Source organism: Hipposideros armiger, unplaced genomic scaffold (assembly GCF_001890085.2).
Source record: "Hipposideros armiger isolate ML-2016 unplaced genomic scaffold, ASM189008v1 scaffold_458, whole genome shotgun sequence".
Taxonomy (NCBI): domain Eukaryota; kingdom Metazoa; phylum Chordata; class Mammalia; order Chiroptera; family Hipposideridae; genus Hipposideros; species Hipposideros armiger.
The window spans coordinates 817,220-835,714 of NW_017731808.1; the positions used below are offsets into that span (position 1 = coordinate 817,220).

The 18,495-nt window shown below is 53.1% G+C and overlaps 1 protein-coding gene across 2 annotated transcripts in view; it reads left to right on the forward strand.

Moving 5' to 3' along the window:
* UBASH3A (ubiquitin associated and SH3 domain containing A) overlaps window positions 1–17,953 on the forward strand; it is a 40,172-nt gene extending 22,219 nt beyond the window's left edge. The window contains exons 7-14 of one of the 2 annotated variants that reach the window (XM_019665990.1): window positions 1,349–1,475; window positions 3,781–3,880; window positions 6,440–6,562; window positions 8,780–8,872; window positions 12,353–12,497; window positions 13,213–13,319; window positions 15,877–15,986; window positions 17,527–17,953. In XM_019665990.1, coding sequence (XP_019521535.1) covers window positions 1,349–1,475; window positions 3,781–3,880; window positions 6,440–6,562; window positions 8,780–8,872; window positions 12,353–12,497; window positions 13,213–13,319; window positions 15,877–15,986; window positions 17,527–17,664 — 943 coding nt within the window. In that variant the 3' untranslated portion in view covers window positions 17,665–17,953. The remainder of the gene's footprint in view (window positions 1–1,348; window positions 1,476–3,780; window positions 3,881–6,439; window positions 6,563–8,779; window positions 8,873–12,352; window positions 12,498–13,212; window positions 13,320–15,876; window positions 15,987–17,526) is intronic. The other variant, XM_019665991.1, reaches the window with a different exon arrangement.
* Window positions 17,954–18,495: the final 542 nt, after the last annotated feature.

The window sequence follows — 18,495 nt, forward strand, 5'->3', positions numbered from 1 at the left end:
AAGAGTGTCCACCAGCTCTGGCCCCCACGCCGTCCACCTACAGCCTGTGTACCACGCTCCCTTCTCCTTCATCAGGCTGCGATGCACACCCAAACTGCTAGCCCAGGGCGCCCACCCACAGCACCTGCCTCCCATCCCTCCTGGGCAGCCCGTGTCCTCCAAGGACCCCTCACAGTCACCACTGGCCATTCCCGAGACCTCCCCGAACCTTCCCGCCAGCAAACAAACATGCTGTTATCTTAGAAACAAAATCAAGCCCAATTTCCTTTCTCCCATTTTCCTCTCCAGGTACCGCCCCATTTCTCTAACCTGATTGTAGATTATTTTAAATAGAGTGTATAAAGATGACCTTTCTTTTTACTAAATGAATTTTCCCTGGGGGACTGGTCGTTTGCTTGTTCTGGGAGAAAGTGTGACAATAGTCTCTCTGTTTCTCATTCAATCTCCTCCTCTGCCTGCACCACCCCTTCCTTCCAGACCTGCTCACTTAGGGTGCCCCCCCACCTCCTCTGGTGTCCTGGAGTTCCCACGGCTTGCTGTGATCTTTTTTCTGGGTCACCCCAGCGCTCCTGAACCCCTGCCCACACCATGCACCTTTCTTAGCTCACTAGACAGGTAGCGGTTTCCTCATGGTCTGCAGCTCGTGGGATGCTGCTTTTCAAACCCGCCTTTCCTCTAGAGCCTCTGCCCCTTTTCTGTGTATTTCCATCGCTCTCAGCGTGTCAATTCCCTGCTCATTCATTCCTGCACCCCAACCATGTCTACCTTTACACCTTCAGCTACCGTAGCAGTGACCCTAAGAGGATGCTGTGTTAGTCTGCTCGGGCCGCCGTAACAAGGTACCACCGGCCGGGCGGGTAAACAGCACAAATCTGTGCTCTCCCAGTCAGGGTGCTGGGTGTCCAAGATCAAAGTGAGGGCAGGGCTGGTTTCTTCTGAGGCCTCTCTCCTTGGCTTATAGACCCTGTGTCCTCAGATGGTGGTTCCCCTGTCCGTGTGTCTGTGTCCCCATCTCCTCTCCTCATAAGGACACCAGTCACATTGGAGTAGGGTCCACCCCGCTGTCCTCACTTTACCATAATCACCTCTTTAAAGACCCCGTCTCCAAATCAGGTGACACTCTAAGCTGCTAGGGGTTAAGTCTTCAACGTATGAATTCGGGGCCATCACTGGTGGGGACACGGTGACAGACAACCCCTGTTCACTGGGAACCTCCCCTGCGCTGAGCACTGAGCTCTTTTGCCACCTCAGTTCATCTCACAGTGATCTGACAGGGCCCATCTTGAGCGCACGGGGACCAGGTGCTTCCCACCGTCACCGCGACAGCATCTGGCTTCTTCCCCCACAGGACGTACACCTTCAGTCTAGCCATGGACTTGAACTCCAGAAAGGACGGTGATGCCAGCAGCCGACGTAACGGGGAAGTTCCTCCTCCACAAAGGCCCAGGAGCATAGGCAGCATACAGGCTTTACAGGTGAGAGAGTCCCGTTTCTGTCACGTGAGCTAGGCCACGCCACCCTTTACCATAGTACGTGTAGACACAGCCTTGCGGGGGGGGGGGTTCTATAGATACGCACCCTGCTGCCCCAGAGCGCAGGCGCTCCCCCACCCGTCCGCCACCCCACCCCCACTCCCATGGCTGCGAGCTGGCTGGTTCCCGGTTCCCACTAACGTGGCAATGCCTCCAGGGCCTGAATGAGCGGTCCCTCCACATCCCCACCCTGTGCCACACACATTACATGAGGATTTCATCCCAGCCACCCCACCAGGCACAAGAGGCATTAGCCCCCTCCATCCCCTTCATACAGATCTGAAGACGGAGGCTTGTGGGGAGCACATAGGTTAGCGCCCCCCATACCGGGTTGTTTCGAGAATTACATGAGATGGGATGTGAGCATCCACTGCAGGCCAGGCCCTCAGTGCTGAGAGACGGTTACTGCCCAGACAGCAGGACCGCAGTATCAGGCTCCTGCCTGGGTCCCAAGGCCCGGCTCAGGGCCTGGCTGATAAATCTCATTGGATGAACCACAGTGTGACTTCATAAGGGTCCTAATTGAGACTCATGCTGGAACCACTCTAAATGCAAAATTCACCCTCCATCTCCAAGAATCCATCACCCCCCAGAGGCTGCCTCCAGGCTGGAGTGGGCTCAGGCCAGACGACAGCTGAGCAAGCGATGCTGGGAGCTGGGGAGGCAACTGGATGGATGCGTTAGCCAGGTCTTCCGTCGGAGAGAATGGCCGGGAGCCAGAGAACTGCCAGCCACAAAAAGACAAAAACGGGGGTCCCCATCCCCAAGCTGCCCAGACTCCGGAAGATGCAACAGAGGCTGGACTTGCCCCCCGAGGTGGAAAATAGGAGAGCAGGCATGAACGGGGGGCCTCCTCGAGGCTGTGCCCCCCTTCCTTGTGGATGGAAGGGGAGAAGCTGGAATGAAAGACTTAGGCTGTCGCTCGGCCTGTGTCTAAACCCTCTGGTACTTTAAATGAAAACCCTCCTCACCTGGTCTGAGGTCGCCCCTTCTGTATAGCCAGAAAAGGACACTGTGGCATCAGGTTTGGGACAATGGGCATGTAGTGGGCTGAACAACAGCCCCCAAAGATAGGAGGTCCTAATCCCTGGAACCGGGAATGTTACTTTATGAGGAAAAAGGGCCTTTGCATATGGGACTGAATGAAGGATCTTGATGGGAGATTATTCTGGTGTCGTGAGTGGGACGCGACTATCAGAGTAGCAGCCTCACACACGTGTGTGTCTTTCCACAATGTCAGCCTTTATGAGAGTAAGCTGTGGATCTAGTCCTCCTGACTCGGTTTCCCACGGGCGTTCACCCAGGCTCCGGCCAAAGGATCGTCTCCCATAGTCGAGGAAGACGGTTTCACACAGAGGGTCACACAGGTTTGCAGGCAATCGGGTTAGGCCAGGAACAGGGTCTTAGGAAAGGAGGATGAGAGAGAGTCCGGTGTGCAGCCAGAGTCCCTATAGTGCTGGGGTGCACAGCGTCGGGTGTCAGGCCGGGCTGGTGAGACGGTCAGGAGGTGAGGCTTCAAGCGCTCCGTCTGGGACGAGTGCAGGTGCGGCTGTCAATTCGTCGGCTGAGGCCTGAGCGAGGGGCCGTCAGGGAGCTCTGATTTATGCTGGAGACTGGGTGCGGTGCCCCCATCTGCAGCCTGATAAAGCTGTTAGATGTTCACACTCCACCCTGCGTCTGGAGTTACCTGGTTAGAGTGATCCCGGGGTACGCCTTTCACAGGATGCCCTGGCATGACTGCCGTTTTGTGACTGACACAACTATCAGAATTATTAGAGTCCATTTCGTGTTCATAATGAATGCTCTACACATCGGCATTATCCTGAGGGCCCTGAACCTAATCACAACTGCCCTGATGAGAGGGGAACAGAGGGGATTTGATCCACACAAGAGGAGGAGACACGGACACACAAGGACGAGACCATGTGAGCGTGGGGACAGAGACTGGAGCAATGTGGCCACAAGCCGAGGATTGCTGGGGCCACCAGGAGCTGGGAGAGGCAGGAAGGACGTTCCCGTGAAGCCTCTGAGGGAGCGCGGAACTGGCTGTAGCTGCTGAACAGGAAGGCGGGGGCTCTATTCCTCAGTCAGCTGTTGGGTGACTAGGAGAGATGCATCTAGAAGAAGTCTAATAATACGGATGTTACACTGCACTCTTTAGCAATGTTTGGCTGGGCTGCTCTGCTGATGGAGTGTTTTTGACATATGGGTTGCTTACCCCAGCTTGGCTTTCTTTCCTCCATCTCAGGCCACAATCATGAGGAAAAGCGTGTTGGTGGTGCGCCATGGGGAGAGGGTGGATCAAATCTTCGGGAAGTCGTGGCTGCAGCAGTGCTCCACTCCTGATGGTAAGTAATGTCCTGGCTGAGCCTAAACACAAAAGCAAGATAAGTCTGACCCATGAGGTCACTTCTCGGGCTTCTGAGCCAGACTCCCCAGGGTGCCACTCATTAGAGTGACTGTATAGGCCGTGTACGTGGGCTGGATGCATGCTGCGTGTCCCTGCACAGGCGGTACAGGTATGCATTTGAGGGCACGTGTTGTCTGTGAGTATCTGGCCTCAGCGATTTGTGTTTCAGTGGTAAGCAGGTCCGCCTGTGTGTCACGTGGACAGTCCTGCTGACTCTGCAGCCCACACACGGTATCTGGTTAGCGAGCGCACCACTGACTTTCCAGCAAGTCACCCCGATGACCTGCGGTCCCTGAGCCCTCGGCTACTGGCACGTAGCCTATCTCAGGCTCATTGCTCTGTCTCTCCGAGCTAATCTTCATGGTGGTGGTCATTTCCCTGTAATATCAGTCTATGCTACTCGACTGATAGGTGTAGTTTTGAACATGTCTCTTGCTTACCCCAACCTTACTTCTCTGGATGCCAAGAACTAAGGACAGTGCTTGGAAATACAACCTACCTACCAGCCAGTGCCTGTACTGCTGGGCCACCTCCGTGCCAGTGCTCAGCCCCTAATGGAAAGCCACAATTTCTAAGTCAAGGAATGGACGTATTAAACGAGCATAGTGATCAAATCCATTCATAGTAGCTGGACTAGTCGGGCCCTTTGGGATCCCTGCAGGAGCCCAGCAGGTCAAAAAAGGGGGGAACGAATAGGGAAAACCATTGGCAGATGACCAGCACACACCACAAAAATTCTGAGCAGATCACATCATGACCCAACATACCTCCAAGAACCCTGAGAGGTGGTGCTATGGTGTCTACAAAACCAGATCTAGTAGAGATACAAAGTCCCGGGGAGGAAACAACAGCACAGCAGGTGGAGAAGAAGAAGAGTATGTGGGAATGGACGAAAGATCAAGTCACCTACAGGGAAAATGTTTTAAGGCACTGGAAGTTACCAGCTTAATGGAAGCTACGGTGGATCTCTTTACAGGGTAAAGAAGCCCTTGATAAAGTGAATACTGATAGCCTAGTTTGTCTGCACGTCATAGGCTGCACTGTTTAATCAGTTACATGGGGTATTTGGGGGCACTGCTGGCCTCTCCTGTGATTCCAATTTTCCTGCTGATTTTTGCTCACTCAGCCTCAAGCACCCACACCTTCGTATGGCCCCTCACTTACCAGCAGTGCTGGCCCAGGGCACCCCTATTCTACAGATTCACTCCCGTCAGAACCTAACCCTGCCCTATACACTTGTTGTCTTCTGAGCTCTGTTCTCTGCCCCTCGCAATGACCACAGATAAAGTGACCCTGAAGGCAAGAGACCTCAATGGAGCAGGCTGGCAGCCTTTGGATCACAAATGCCTTTGAGAATAAGACACAAGCACTGGAACTTCTCTTTGGAAAAAAACAAATACCCCTTTTTCCAGCAAACACAGCTAACATGTTAGCATTTAATAAAGTCCTTTAAAGCTGATGGTTCAGGCAAAGTCTCTGCCAGTGGAATTTCCAGAGAGGGAGCTTTCAGAGACATCATGCATGGAAACTAAAACACAAGGCAGGCAAAATAGCTGACTGCCTCCCTCTGCATTTGTGAAAGGCTGGGCGGGGCTGCTGTGGCATGTTCAGGGCCCGCCATGTGATGTATCCAGGTCTCAGGAAAGTCAGCTGGGCTGCTAGGACCTGTTGCACCAGGAGGTTTGGGAGTCACTTGGGAGGATGTGAGGGCTTCATGTGGTATGATGTCCTCTGTAGGGTCATCGATAAATTGATAATGATCTCAAACCTACCACCTACTGACCTGTTACTTAAGCCAGGCTCTGGGCGTTAACTCACAAATTCATTTCAACAACGCTATCATCTCCCCTTTTACTAATAAAGGAGATAAAGTCATTTGCCTCTAGTCACACGACCAGTGACTGGTGGTACCAGGGCTGGCACCAGACTGTCAGATTAGAACTCAGGGTCAAACTCAAAGCAAGCTGGTGCTTTGCAGCCTCTGGATGGGGGCAGGGGGGATTCTAGTGACTCCCCAGATTTCCAGTCCTGCCTCAAGCAATTGACTCCAGCACAATGCAGGGACGTCTCCAGCCTATATATTCTGTCCCCGTAGGCAATGTGACACACTTAAGCTTTGGGAAGGGTCCAATTTCACCTAATTAATTAATGCCAACTTGAGATTCTTATCAAGGGGAGCTCAGTCAGTCAAGGAGACACTTGGTTCCTAATCAGAAAAGTTGTGTGAGCGAATCTTCAGGAAGGGTTAGCGGAGGGAAGTCTCGGGGTTCCTGGGGCGGAAACCTACGTTTCCTGTATTTGAGGAAATGTGTGCGCGGTAGAGCAGCACTTCTCCTTGAATTGGAGCCACGTCGCAGAGCACATTCAAGAAAAAGCCCAGTGGACAACAACTCGCATGAGAACCATGCTTCTAATGTGGGTCTTGACCTTGGGGTTGTTAGGGGGCAAATACACATTAACGCGAGAACCGAATGTCTGGTTCATGTTTATGCTTCAGGGAAATACTACCGGCCAGACCTGAACTTCCCTTGCAGTCTGCCCAGACGGGGCAACGGCATCAAAGACTTTGAAAACGATCCACCATTATCATCGTGTGGAATTTTCCAGTCCAGAATGGCAGGTACATTTGTGGGTCATTCTAGGAGGAATCCCAGCGATAATCGTAGCCGTGATTATCACTAACGCGAACCGGGCCCTTGGAGGTCAGTGTTAGCATTATCCCCTCGCTGCTGATGAGGAAGATGGGGCACACAGAGGTTAGGTAAGTGCCCAAGGTCGCCCAGCTGGTAAGTGGGATCTCAGAGACTTGACCCGGGAATGGGTGGTGGGGAAGCCGGGAGGGATGAATGGTATGGAAAGAACGGAGAAGGAAGGGAAAAAATAATTATCACCGTGCCGTGCCCTAACGACATTATATAAAAAAGGGAAAGCAACATCCCCTCTCTGATTTGATTTCAAATCTGTCACCCTGGGCCTTTGTTTGCTGTCTGCGCTCTGGTTAAACATGATTGGCTTTTTGGAACAGGAGAGGCCGTTGAGTTCGTGTGGTCTTCGTTTTATGAAGTCAGACACTCGAATCTAGAATCAGGAAGGTGCCTGGTCTTTCCAAGTCACACAGCTGGTACTGAAGGAACTTCCCTGGGAGCCTGTGCCCTGCGTCCTCACCCCGGGGGTGACGTGTATCGTCACCGGCTCTCGGGCAGGCAGGGAAGCCCTGATATTCAGTGGTGGAAATGCTGTGCTCACACCATGGCTGGTTTCAAGGTCGCTGATGTGGGGTCACTGAACGTGGAGCTGGGAAACGTGACACATTTGGGACCCCACAGGTCATTGTGAGCAGCTCCCCGCAGCCAGCCCTGCCTGGGCTCCTTCTCCTGCAGCACACTGGTGTGTGTGTGTGTGTGGTGTGTGTCCCTTCTGTAAAATACCTTCACAGCTCTGTGTTTCATGCCTAGATCCTCACCTCCATGTTTACACAAGCCCGTGTGTGTATCTGGCAGAATCTGTAATGGATAGTCAGAGGATGCCAAAAAATTGTACGTATGCACATTTTAAGAAAGGAAAAAACGGTATTAAAATTGTGATACTCAATATATACCGATAACAAAAGAGGAATACAAGTCATATGTATACATTTTTTTGGCACCCCCAGCATATGAAGGCAATTGTCAGTTTCTCTATTTGCTTCCTGGGGCTGCCGTAACAAATATCACAGATAGAGTGGCTCAATCCACAGAAATGTATTGCCTCACAGCTCTGGGGAGATGAGGGTGCAGGCAAGGTTGTTCCCTCTAAGGTCGAGAGAGAGCCTGCTCCCGGCCCCTCTCCTGGGCTTGTGCACGGCCGTCTTCTCCCTGTGTCCTCACATCGTCTCTTTCTGTACATGTCTCTGCACCAGATTTCCCCTTTTTATAAGGACACTGGTAGATTGTTAGAGCCATGCTAATGGCCTCATCTTGACTGCCTCTCCTCTGTGAAATCCCTGTCCCCAAATAAGGTCACACTCTGAGGCACTGGGGTTAGGGCCCCAGCGTATGATCTGAAGGGACACAGTTCAGCCCGTGACAGCATCCACTAAACCCTCCTGACGTTGGTACTGTGTGGCTTTTATTCTGAAGAGATCCCTTCTTTCCCAAAGACCAGGTCCTCTAATGTTGACAAGAGGGGCAGTGGTACACAGGCTCAGGCTTCCATGAGCCTCAGGAACAAACTTCAAACAGCTCCCATGTGTCAGCTCACAGTCCTGCAGGTCAGAAACGCAGGCTCGGCGTGGCGTGTTCCCTGCCGGGGCTGGAAGCCTGAAAGCACGGCATCGCTGGCTGAGTTCCCATCTGGAGGCTCTTGGAAGCAGTTCCAAACTCATCAGGCAGTGGGAGAAGTCAGCTCCTTGGACTGAAGTCCTCGCTCCCTTGCTGCTGTCAGTGCAGGGCCATGCTCGGGGCCGAGAGACACCCCACCCCCGTGCCACATGGCCCCCGGAATCCTGAAAGCCAGCAGGAGAGTTTCTTGCATGTTGAGTTCCCCTGACTTTGGGTCTCTCTGACTTCTGTGACGGCCAGACAAAATCTCTGCTTTAATGGGCTCACCTGAATAGGTCAGGCCACCTGTGGTAACCTCCCTTTTATCATAGAACACAACATAGTCACAGGCCTGCCATCTCACCAGATTTGCTGGTTCCCCCTACTCCGGGGTATTATACAGGGTGTGGACAGCACGCAGTGGAAATCTTGGGGGCATTTAAGGTCCTGCCTGCCTCAGGTGGGAAGCCCGCTGTCGGGGCTGCCACCAGGGGAGGCTACATTGATGCAGAGGCATTTTCCCACCTGCTTTTTTCCAGGAGAAGCGCTACTGGACAGCGGCATCCAAATCACCTCTGTCTTCACCTCCCCGGCCCTGCGCTGTGTGCAGACAGCCAAGCACATCCTGGAAGGTCAGTGAGAACTCAGGGAGCGGCTCAGGTGGCCTTGACCAAGGGGAGAGGGAAGTGAGTGGAGGGGAGAACTGAATGAGTGGCAGTGAAGGGCTACGTAAGCCACAAGGTAGTTACGGACCAGCCATCTGAGAACTGTGAGCAGCACCGAGCCCCTTCACATGTCTGAATGCCAGGATTGTAACTTGGTGTCAGGGGCCTGTCATCACACCGTCCACCTTTGGCAGCTTCTGCCATGTGTTTTTAAAGAAACTTCCGGGGAGGGGCATTCAGAAACCCAGAGAGAAGGGGACTGCTGCTGTCCTTCTAAGTCCAAAATGGGTGACTCCCCAGAGTAAGGGAATCCTCTCCTGGGAGCTGTCCAGCGCCGCCAGGGCTGACGCGTGTTAAGCAGCCATTAGCACAGCTTCTGTGCTTCCGCCTGCAGGAAGACAGCCGCTCCTGCCAGAGACGGCAGCCTGTTCTGGGGGCTTTGGCTCTGCTCCCCGCCCTGGGCGTCTCCCTGCCCCTCGTTGTGCGGGGAACAGGAATTGGGGAGCTCATCATCAGGACAAGGGCAGGTCACAGGGAGGGCACGTGGACACAGGCGTAGCATAGGGGGTCAGGTCACCAGCTGAAGTGAAAAAGGGGACGGCGGCTGGAGGTTGGAGGGGCTCTGAAGGTATGACATGCTTACCAGGGCCAGGGGCCAGGACACAGCCGGGAAAATATAGGCTGGCCACTGGGCACCATGAAGAGCCCACTCGAGGTCAGGGGGCATGGCTTTACCCTGAGACCCATGAACTGGGCGTGGGCTTTCCTCCGGGAGCTGACGGGGGAGCAGGTGGACGGCTGGATCTAACTCCAGGCGGGTTTGAGAAGTGACAGCAGCGAAGCAAGAGACGGCTTGAGAAGCTGAGGGTGCAGCAAGAGGATGACGAGCCTTAGCCGTGGATCTTAAGCTGGGCGACGCGGGCGTTAGGACCCAGGGGAGGTGAATGGTAGAGAAAAGGGGTGAGCTCGGTGGAGTAAAATCCTGGGGCTTGGGTTAGGAGGCAAGAGACGTAGCTTCAAAGAAAGGAGGGCTGGTTGGAGACAGAGCAGTTTGACACTGAGCTTAGGAGGGAGTTACAGGAGCTGGTAATGACAAGACCAAGGTCAGGAAGAAAGGCACCTCATGGAGGAGGGGACAAGGAGCCAAGAGGCTGGGTGAGCCACCAGGCAGATCATGGTGTCACCAAGCTTTGTACCTGCAGCTGTGACAGAGAGGACAGTGAGCTGGGGCTAACATCTTCATGGAAGGGGCTTCAAGGGGTCCAACCAGCATGCACACCACCGCCGGCCTCCGTGTCCTCTCTCATCTTTTGTACCCGCGTGGGAGAGGCACTGACAAAGTCCCCACCCAAGTCTGGGAGCCCAGGTGGGAGCCCCAGCCAGCAGTCAGCTGGTCCTGCACTGAGCCTGCGCAGCCCCTCGGCTGACCCATTCCTCTCCCACATTCTCGTAAACTTGCTGTTTCATAATCCAGCCTCCGATTTTGTGAGGCATACAAGTCCATTTTATCAGCAGAGTGTCCACAGTCCATCTTGCACACATCTAGGCCTCGGAGGCAGTGTCTGTGTCTCTTCATGGGGACAACACAGATGGCAACACGAAGGCAGGGCGTCCCCTAAGAGCTGGGTAAGCCCTTCTGGGCTGTATTTGTTCTAAGCTTTCAATGTGAGGAGAACTCTTAATGAATAGGATGGCATTAAGCAAAATAGACATGAAGTAATTTTTATCCCTGGATTGCTTAGGATCAACTTATTTCTAATTCATCCAACAACTATAGTAATCAGAAGTGAACAAAGACAGAAACACATACAAATACAGGATAAAAGGTGACGGACTAGTCCCTGAATTTCCCACCTCTTTTATTCCTGACATTGAATGAGCTTATTTTGTTCTAACCTGCCCGAGAGGCTGCTACTCTTCCACTAACCTTCAAAACCACTCACTTCCGTCTTTGGCTGGAAACTCCTAATGAGCTGGGGTGAAGCTGAACAGATGCCCTGCATTCGGCCAGGCCAGCCCTCAAATGTCACTGCTGGTGTCATTCTCAAGTCATAAGATGCCTTTCCAGTAATGATCTTAATCTTCCTTTCCCTGCCAACCTCTCTCACCATGGTGACAACACATAAATAAGAAGGTAAAGACTCGTCCTGTGGCCAGCCTTCCTAGTAAGAGGATGACTGAGCGTCAAAAACATGTTTCGTAACTTTTGTCCCTCTTTTGTCATGATTCATGGTTCTTCATTATTAACGTATTTGTTCCAATGTTGTGAGTATTTTTCTGACTTCCGTTGTTTGGGGTTCCTTGCATATAAAATTAAAAGTTCTAAAAATGTGTTCTGACAACGATAACGTCAATGTCTGTTACATGATCTCGCATTGACTGTTACTCGTTTGCGGATGATAATGATGATGATGGTTGTGCCTGTTGAAGGGAACACGTTTGCAAACCCTGGGTTAATTCCAGAAAAACAAGGGTTCTGAGCCCACTTCACAGGTCCTCCGACATGACCAGCCTGTTTCTCAGACTGACATCTGAGATGCTAACAGGCTAAACTTTATTTCAATACCATGCCACAGAACGTCCAGACGGGCCATTTCCCAAAGCGTGACCCACGGAACAGTGGCCTAGAACATGTCCTCAAGAGGAAGAGTGGCCAATGTCATTTGGGAAACTCTCCCAACTATCCCTTCCTGTGATTTAGTCACAGTGGACACGAGCCCTTCCCAGGCCGGGGGAGCGCTCGGTTGCACTCCTCTTTCTAAACGCACTTGCAAAGGAACCCATTTTGTGGACCTAGGAACTGATTTTGTTGCCAGTATTTAAGTTCAGTGTCATTCTCTCCATTTCAAATAAAAGCATTAAGGCATTTTTTTCCCCAAAACTCAAAAAGAGATGGCCTTACTTTACAGACCTTTTGGTCAAGGTGTGAAATGCTTGGGAAGGGTGAGCTGGGAGGAGTCGGAATGTTCCAGAAGACGGCTCCCTTCGCTTTTGCTCTGTCAGCTGTGTGTCAGGATGATGCTTCCATGTGACTAACATGCTCTGAGGTTGGCTGCACCTTTTCCGTGAATAATTGGGTTGGCCAAGTGTTTATTGGTGGCTCTGATTCTTGACGCGTGGATGAGGCCTGGAGCTGGTCGAGGTGTAGAGACACACTGGGTGGTCAGGATGAGCCAGGCTGGGCTGCTGCTGGGGGCACCTCCCAGCTCCTGGAAGACTCTGTCCCTTCCTGATGGGCAGAACGTCACCACTCCTCTGATACCTTCCAACGCTCCAGTGGTTTTTGTCTCAGAAATAGCATGGCTGTGGGTGATCACAAACAATATTTGCCAAGAAAAAAGAATCCCGTTTTTTGAAAGGTATTATTTATATCTAGGAGGAGGTTTACGTATATAAAGCCAAAGTGGACACTGAAAATGAGAAACACTTGTATTCTGTTTACTGCAGAGCTCAAACTGGAGAGAAAAATGAAGATCAGAGTGGAACCCGGAATTTATGAATGGACGAAATGGGAGGGCGGCAAAACCACCCCAACACTCATGACCCTGGACGAGCTGAAGGAGGCGAATTTCAATGTCAGCACTGATTACAGGTGTGCCGTCCTCACGTTGTCTGCTGCTGGGGTTTTCTAGTTCTTGGTAAAGACATTGAGGAGGGGCCACTGCAGTGGGGGGGTTGCAGTAGGTGAGAGAGGCTGAACTTTACTCCAAATATAATAAGGACAAAAGTAGGGATTTGAAGCCAGTGAGCATATGCGGGGTTGGTAGGTAGACATTTTCTAAGAGAGTAAAATTCTTGGTAAACTGACCTAACAGGATTCTTGCTAAGGGCAGGCCAGGGTGATCAGACATCACCTATGTGTGTGTGGCGGGGGGAAGGGCGGACTTTGCTCAGATATCAGGAAGGATCAGATACCCAGGATGGGGGGCTCTGGCCAAACCGACTTAGCAGGGTTCTTGCTCAAAGTGGCTCTAGCAGGACAGGCCCTGAGCCCAACGTGTGGGGCCAGCTGAGCAGAGGGCTCACAGGAGCCTAACTAGCATTTGGTCAAAGGGAGAGTCTGTCATTCTCTCCTGGGGCTGAGGCTTCGCCATCCCAAAACCCGTCATTCAGTGAGAATGCGTGCTGCAGCGCGAACACCAGCCCTCTGCCCGCTCTGAGCACAACGTTGGAGCCTCACCGCCCACCATGAGCCCTGCCCGAGGCGGGACCATCTTAGAGAACTCTCCCTCTCCAGCTGCCCACAGTGCTGTCCTAACCCCCATCTCGCAGGCCAGGGTGGCAGCCGTTCCCCCTTCCTCCCGTAGGCCTGCGTTCCCCCTCGCCTCCCTCCTGCCAGCGGAGAGCTACGACGAGTACGTGGACAGGTGTGCGGTGAGCATGGAGCGCATCGTCAGCCACTGCCCACAGGACGGTAAGCGCCTTCCCCGTGCTCGGCGTGAGCGGCCCCCGGAGGTTGGGCTCTTACCTGTGGGATGGAAATGGGACCAGTTTCAAAACCTAGTGAAACCCCAACCTCCCCTACCCCACTCCCCAGCAAAAGAGTGTTCTAGGGGTGTCTCTGCAGTAATGGGACACAGGGACACAGACTCCCTGTCATCCTGGCCCTGTGACCCCAAATCTGGGACTGAGAGCCAATGGGACCCAGGACAGCAGGGTCAACACAAACCACCCACGCCAGATTCCTAGGAAACAGACTAGGAACAGAACAACCAAATGCCAGGTCTCATTTGAATGACAATGGGAACAAAACATCTGTAGAGCGAAATTGGACTATGGAATTGGAGTATAGACATATTTAAGAAACTTTGTTGATTTTGTTAGGTGTGATAATGGCAGGATGGTTTTGTAAGAACGGAAAGTCCTTCTCATTTGGAGATGCAAACCGAGGTGTATCCCGTGGGATGGTGTGATGTTGCAATATGCCCTAAAATAAAATGCAGGGGAGAGGGGGAGAGGTGGAGAGCAGATAAAAGGTGGGCGACGTGGACAGCGCTCAGAGCTCGGGAATGGGTACATGGGGACTCATTAGACCCTTCTCGTGTGTATCTTTGAGATGTCCATTGTAAAAGGTCAGAAGCCCATCTTATAAAACTTAAGTCGGGAGCTGTGTATTGAACATTAATGAGTCAGGCTCCAAACAGAACCTCGGGGGGAATCTGCATGAGAAAGACACGCGCTCTACCCTCACGGAGTCTGAGTGTGATGGCGGAAGGGGCACACATGTCTGGAATATTAGGAATATTAGACAACACGAACAAGAGCACCAGAGTCGGGAGGAGGCCACCTGGCCCGCATCCCCCGCTTGCGCTCTTTCGGGCCCTCGTCCCAGAGACGCTCGGAGATGAAGACTTCTGCTGCTGAGGCGCGTGGGAGGAGCTGAGCGCCGGGCCCCTCTTGGAGAGCCCCCGTGCACCAGGGGGACACACTCTGAGACGTCCTGTGGGAAGACACCCAAACCCCAGACACGCCTGGCCCTGAGGCTGAATTACGTAGCCTGCTTTGACTGACCAGCACCTGGGGGACATACTTTGGGAAACCATGCTTTAATGGCCTTTGATTAATTATTAAACTCGGTGATTCCCAGTTATGACCACAGGACGTCAGAGGACAGAAAATGAAATGCGAGCCTTTTACTGCTCTTGCAGGGCCCCACCCAGCCCACCCCTTTCTGGCCGTCTCATTTCAAGCCTCCAGCCCAGGCTGAACAGGAGTGACCATGGATGACCCTCCCTTCCAAGGGTCCCCGCCCTCTGCAGTCCCGGGGCCTTCTGGAACTCGAATGCAGGACTCTGTGTGTACTGAACACCGTGTGTGTGCCGCTCACACAGGAACACGGCTCCTCCGCCTCGGCCCGGGGCGCTCAGGACACAGCGCTGAGCCGTGAACCAGGAGGGCTGCGAGGCAAAGCATGAACAGGGCAGGGGGTGAGGGCTGTGGGACTCAGCGGGCGGGCAGAGCCCGGGGGATTCCACTGTGCTGGAGGGTGAGCCCTATGCCTACCCATCCCCGGGCTCGGGTGGGCCCTTCACAGACATTACCTGTTAATGTCTCCTCGGACCTCACCTTCCTGTGGGGTCTGAAATGCCACCTCCATTGACACCGCGGGACTTTGAAGCTCTCAGGCACTGAGAGTCACCCTGCCGGAGAGCACTGGCCAGGAGCCAAACCTGTGGTCCCACGACCCAAACAGCATTCTACAACCGACCATGAGTTTGGAGGCCAAACACATGAGTATGAAATTAATGGGAAATGACACAGGCAAAGCAGGTGGGGACTTCAGTTAGGGTGTCACGTTGGAGAATTTATAGTCACCCTGGGAGGCGGACCTGATGGGCTGCTCTGTGTCCGCGTGGCCTTCGAAGGAAGCGGTCCGTTCTGATTTCCTCCTCCAGGTGGCGCTGGTGAGTCCGGCCAGGGCGCCTTCCTGACTCACCTCCGGGTCCAACCTCCCCCACTCGGCTTTGTCTGGCTTTAGCCTCTGGGTTGTGTCACCTGAGGGAGACTCACTCAGCCTGTGGACTCTGGGTGTCCTTACCCAGAGTGAGTCATCAGCAAGCTCACTGTGATCAACTGGCTGATAATTCTCAAGCTAATCAGATCAGAGCTGGGTGGCAGCCACCACCACATCCCACAAGAGGTGGCAGGTCAGATGGCTGCTGGCGGCTCAGAGCAGGCAGGGTCCCATCCTGAAGCCCAAGGCAAGTGCTGCCCCACCCACCCCACCTCCTGCCTGAGATGCCACGCGCTCTGGAGAACCACACACAGTGCAGGCAGAACTGCTAGTGTTACCAAGTATTATAGCGAGTATTACTGAGCAATGACCAACCACACTTTCTTCCTGCCCGGGCGCCTGTTGAGGCTTTGGGGCACCTTGAGGCAGTTTTACCCTAACAACTTTGGGGACCCTCGGTCTAATCAAAGGCGCTCTGTGTGCCTGCTTGGACCGCGAGCTGTTCTTTTTTCTGCAGTGGGCGTCACCCTCATCGTGGGCCACGGCTCGGCGCTGGACTCCTGCATTCGCCCTCTCCTTGGGCTGCCACCCCGAGACTCTGCCGACTTCGCCCAGCTGGTGAGAAAGGTACGTGCCCGCCCTTTTCTCTCTGGGCTACAAAGTCAGGCAGCCTGAGGACGCAGGGTCATCACACTCCCTTCTCAGAATGAAAACTAGTGTCCTGACAGCCCAGGGTAGCAGGGACCCACCTGGCCCTGTGCAAAGAGCAGCCTTGGGCAGGCGGCTGGTGGGAGAGGTTTGTCATCTTTATCATCATTATGGCAACTTTGCTGCCAAGATGATCTAAAAAGCATGACACAGACCTTTCCAGAAGGCAGCTCATATGATAATTACATGCAACTCCAGTAGTTGAGCAAATGGTCCAGGAAGGAGTAAGTGATGAGAAGAGAAAGAACGATGGGTGGGCTGGCTCACTCTGGGGACCTGGGGGGACAGAAAAACACCCCCACCCTCTTGCCTTTGGAGCCATCCAGCCATGGACACACACGAGCTTATTGTAGCTGCCAGAGTGCCCATGCCGGGCCAGGGTTGTATAAACAATCACAGTAAAAACAAACAGGTGATAGATGCATAAAGAAAGATAACAGGTACTTTGGACCAACTTGTGGAGTGTCACTCAGCAAGCAGAGATTGCTTTTATCCAGCTGATGAAATAAATCAAGGCAGGCCGACCCAAAAACTCAGACCCACCCCCTGCTCCTGCCCCTGCGCTGGCTCTGAAAATCAACCAGGGCCGGACTTGCCCTCTACTCTCAATTTTTTATCAAACTGACTGAGTAATTGACCAATGACCTTGTGGCTGGGAGGGCAGTGGTATAGACAACACATGTAACAGGAGATGGGTCCCTCACCTGGTTCCTTCACACAAAATTTTCACAGGACCACAACAGGCCACCGCTTGTTTGTCCTAGGTGTGGGCAGCAAGGTGTCACCAAGCCCCTGAGGGGTCTGGGGGCTGCAGAGGAGCAGACCCCGGTCCCAGCCAGCCACCATCAGCTCTACCTGCACAAAGCACTTGGCTCTCTGAGCCCTCTCCCTGCCCTGCCCGAGGAAGCACGTTCCTTCCTTACCTGGGTGGGAGGGAATCAGAGAGTTTCTGTGTGTGAGACGCTTAGTCCTTAGGGGGCTTGCAAAACACGTAAACAAAAAAAAGCCTTAAGTACAAAGATCTACTCCAGCACATTCATTTTACAGATGAAGGAATTGTCTAAAGTTTCACTTTGTAGTTTTTTTGGGGGGGGTCTGAAAACTCAACACCTGTATCTTTTTGTGATGCTAAATTCGAGAATATAAACCACTCTTGAATCAGTTCTCAGCCTTGGCACCAATAAGTCTGTTGTGGGGCCAGCCTGGGGCATTGTGAGCCCCCTGGCCTCCACCGGCTGGAAGCCAGTAGCACCCCCAGTAGTAGCAAACAGTAATGTCTGCAGGCATCTCCCATTGTCCTGGGGGGTGCGGGGGGGGCGTTCCCGCTGCCACTGCTGTGTTAAGTGCCGAGGCAGCTATGCGACCTCCAAGGGGTGGGAATACCTGTCAGTTGGCCTAAGAACGGGTCTCACATCGATTGATCTGGTGTAAATATTGATGTGACTCAACTCTGTTCTAGGTCCCCTCTCTGGGAATGTGCTTCTGCAAAGAAAATAAAGAGGGAGGAAAGTGGGAGTTGGTGGCCCCCCCCGTAAAGACGCTGACCCACGGCTCCAACTCAGCGTTTAATTGGAGGAACTGGATCCCGGGCAACTGAGCGCCCCCACTATGCACAACAGCTGCACGACACGGAGGGGCGCCTCGTGCGGAGGCTGCGAGAGACTGGCATTCGGAAGGTATCTTGGTCTCGCCTGCTATGATTTGCAGAAGCACAAAATGCACTTTTAGGTTCCAGAGAGACTGCCGTTGTCTTCACCTCTGTAACCATCTGAGGATCCGCAACCCCGTGGGTTCGGCTGCAGGATGGCACCTTGTACGTGTGTATCTGCCCTGTGTCCTGGCAGGGAATGAGGAACTATGCCTCTGGTTTCCAGGATTTAAAGACCCAACGCGCGCGCGCGCACACACACACACCAAAAGGGTACAGCCACTCTATTTTATATGTTCTTATTCATCAACCGTTCATCAAAAGCTCCCAGCCGTTTTTCCCTTTTCCTGTTTCAATCACTCTTTGCCTGTGTCCACACAGGCTGAAAAAGGTAGAACAGTCAATAAAATGGAAAAGAAACCACCCACCAGACCTCGGGTATCAGTTTCCTGTTGCTGCTATAACAAATCACAACAGTGTGGTAAAGACAACACAACTTTTAACACACACACACACACACACGCACACGCACACGCACACGCACGCAAACGCCATTGGTCCTGTTGCGGTTCTGGAGGTCGCAAGTTCTGATGCGGGTCAACAGGCTGCATTCCCAGGGGAGGCTTCGTTTGCTTGCATTTCCCACTTGGAGTGGCTCCCGCTGTCTGTCTCATAGCACCTTCCTCCGTCTTCAAAGGCAATGATGTCAAATTTTCAAATCTCTCCCTGGTCCCTCTGCTTCCACTTTCACGTCCCGTCCTGCTTCTGACCCTCCTGACC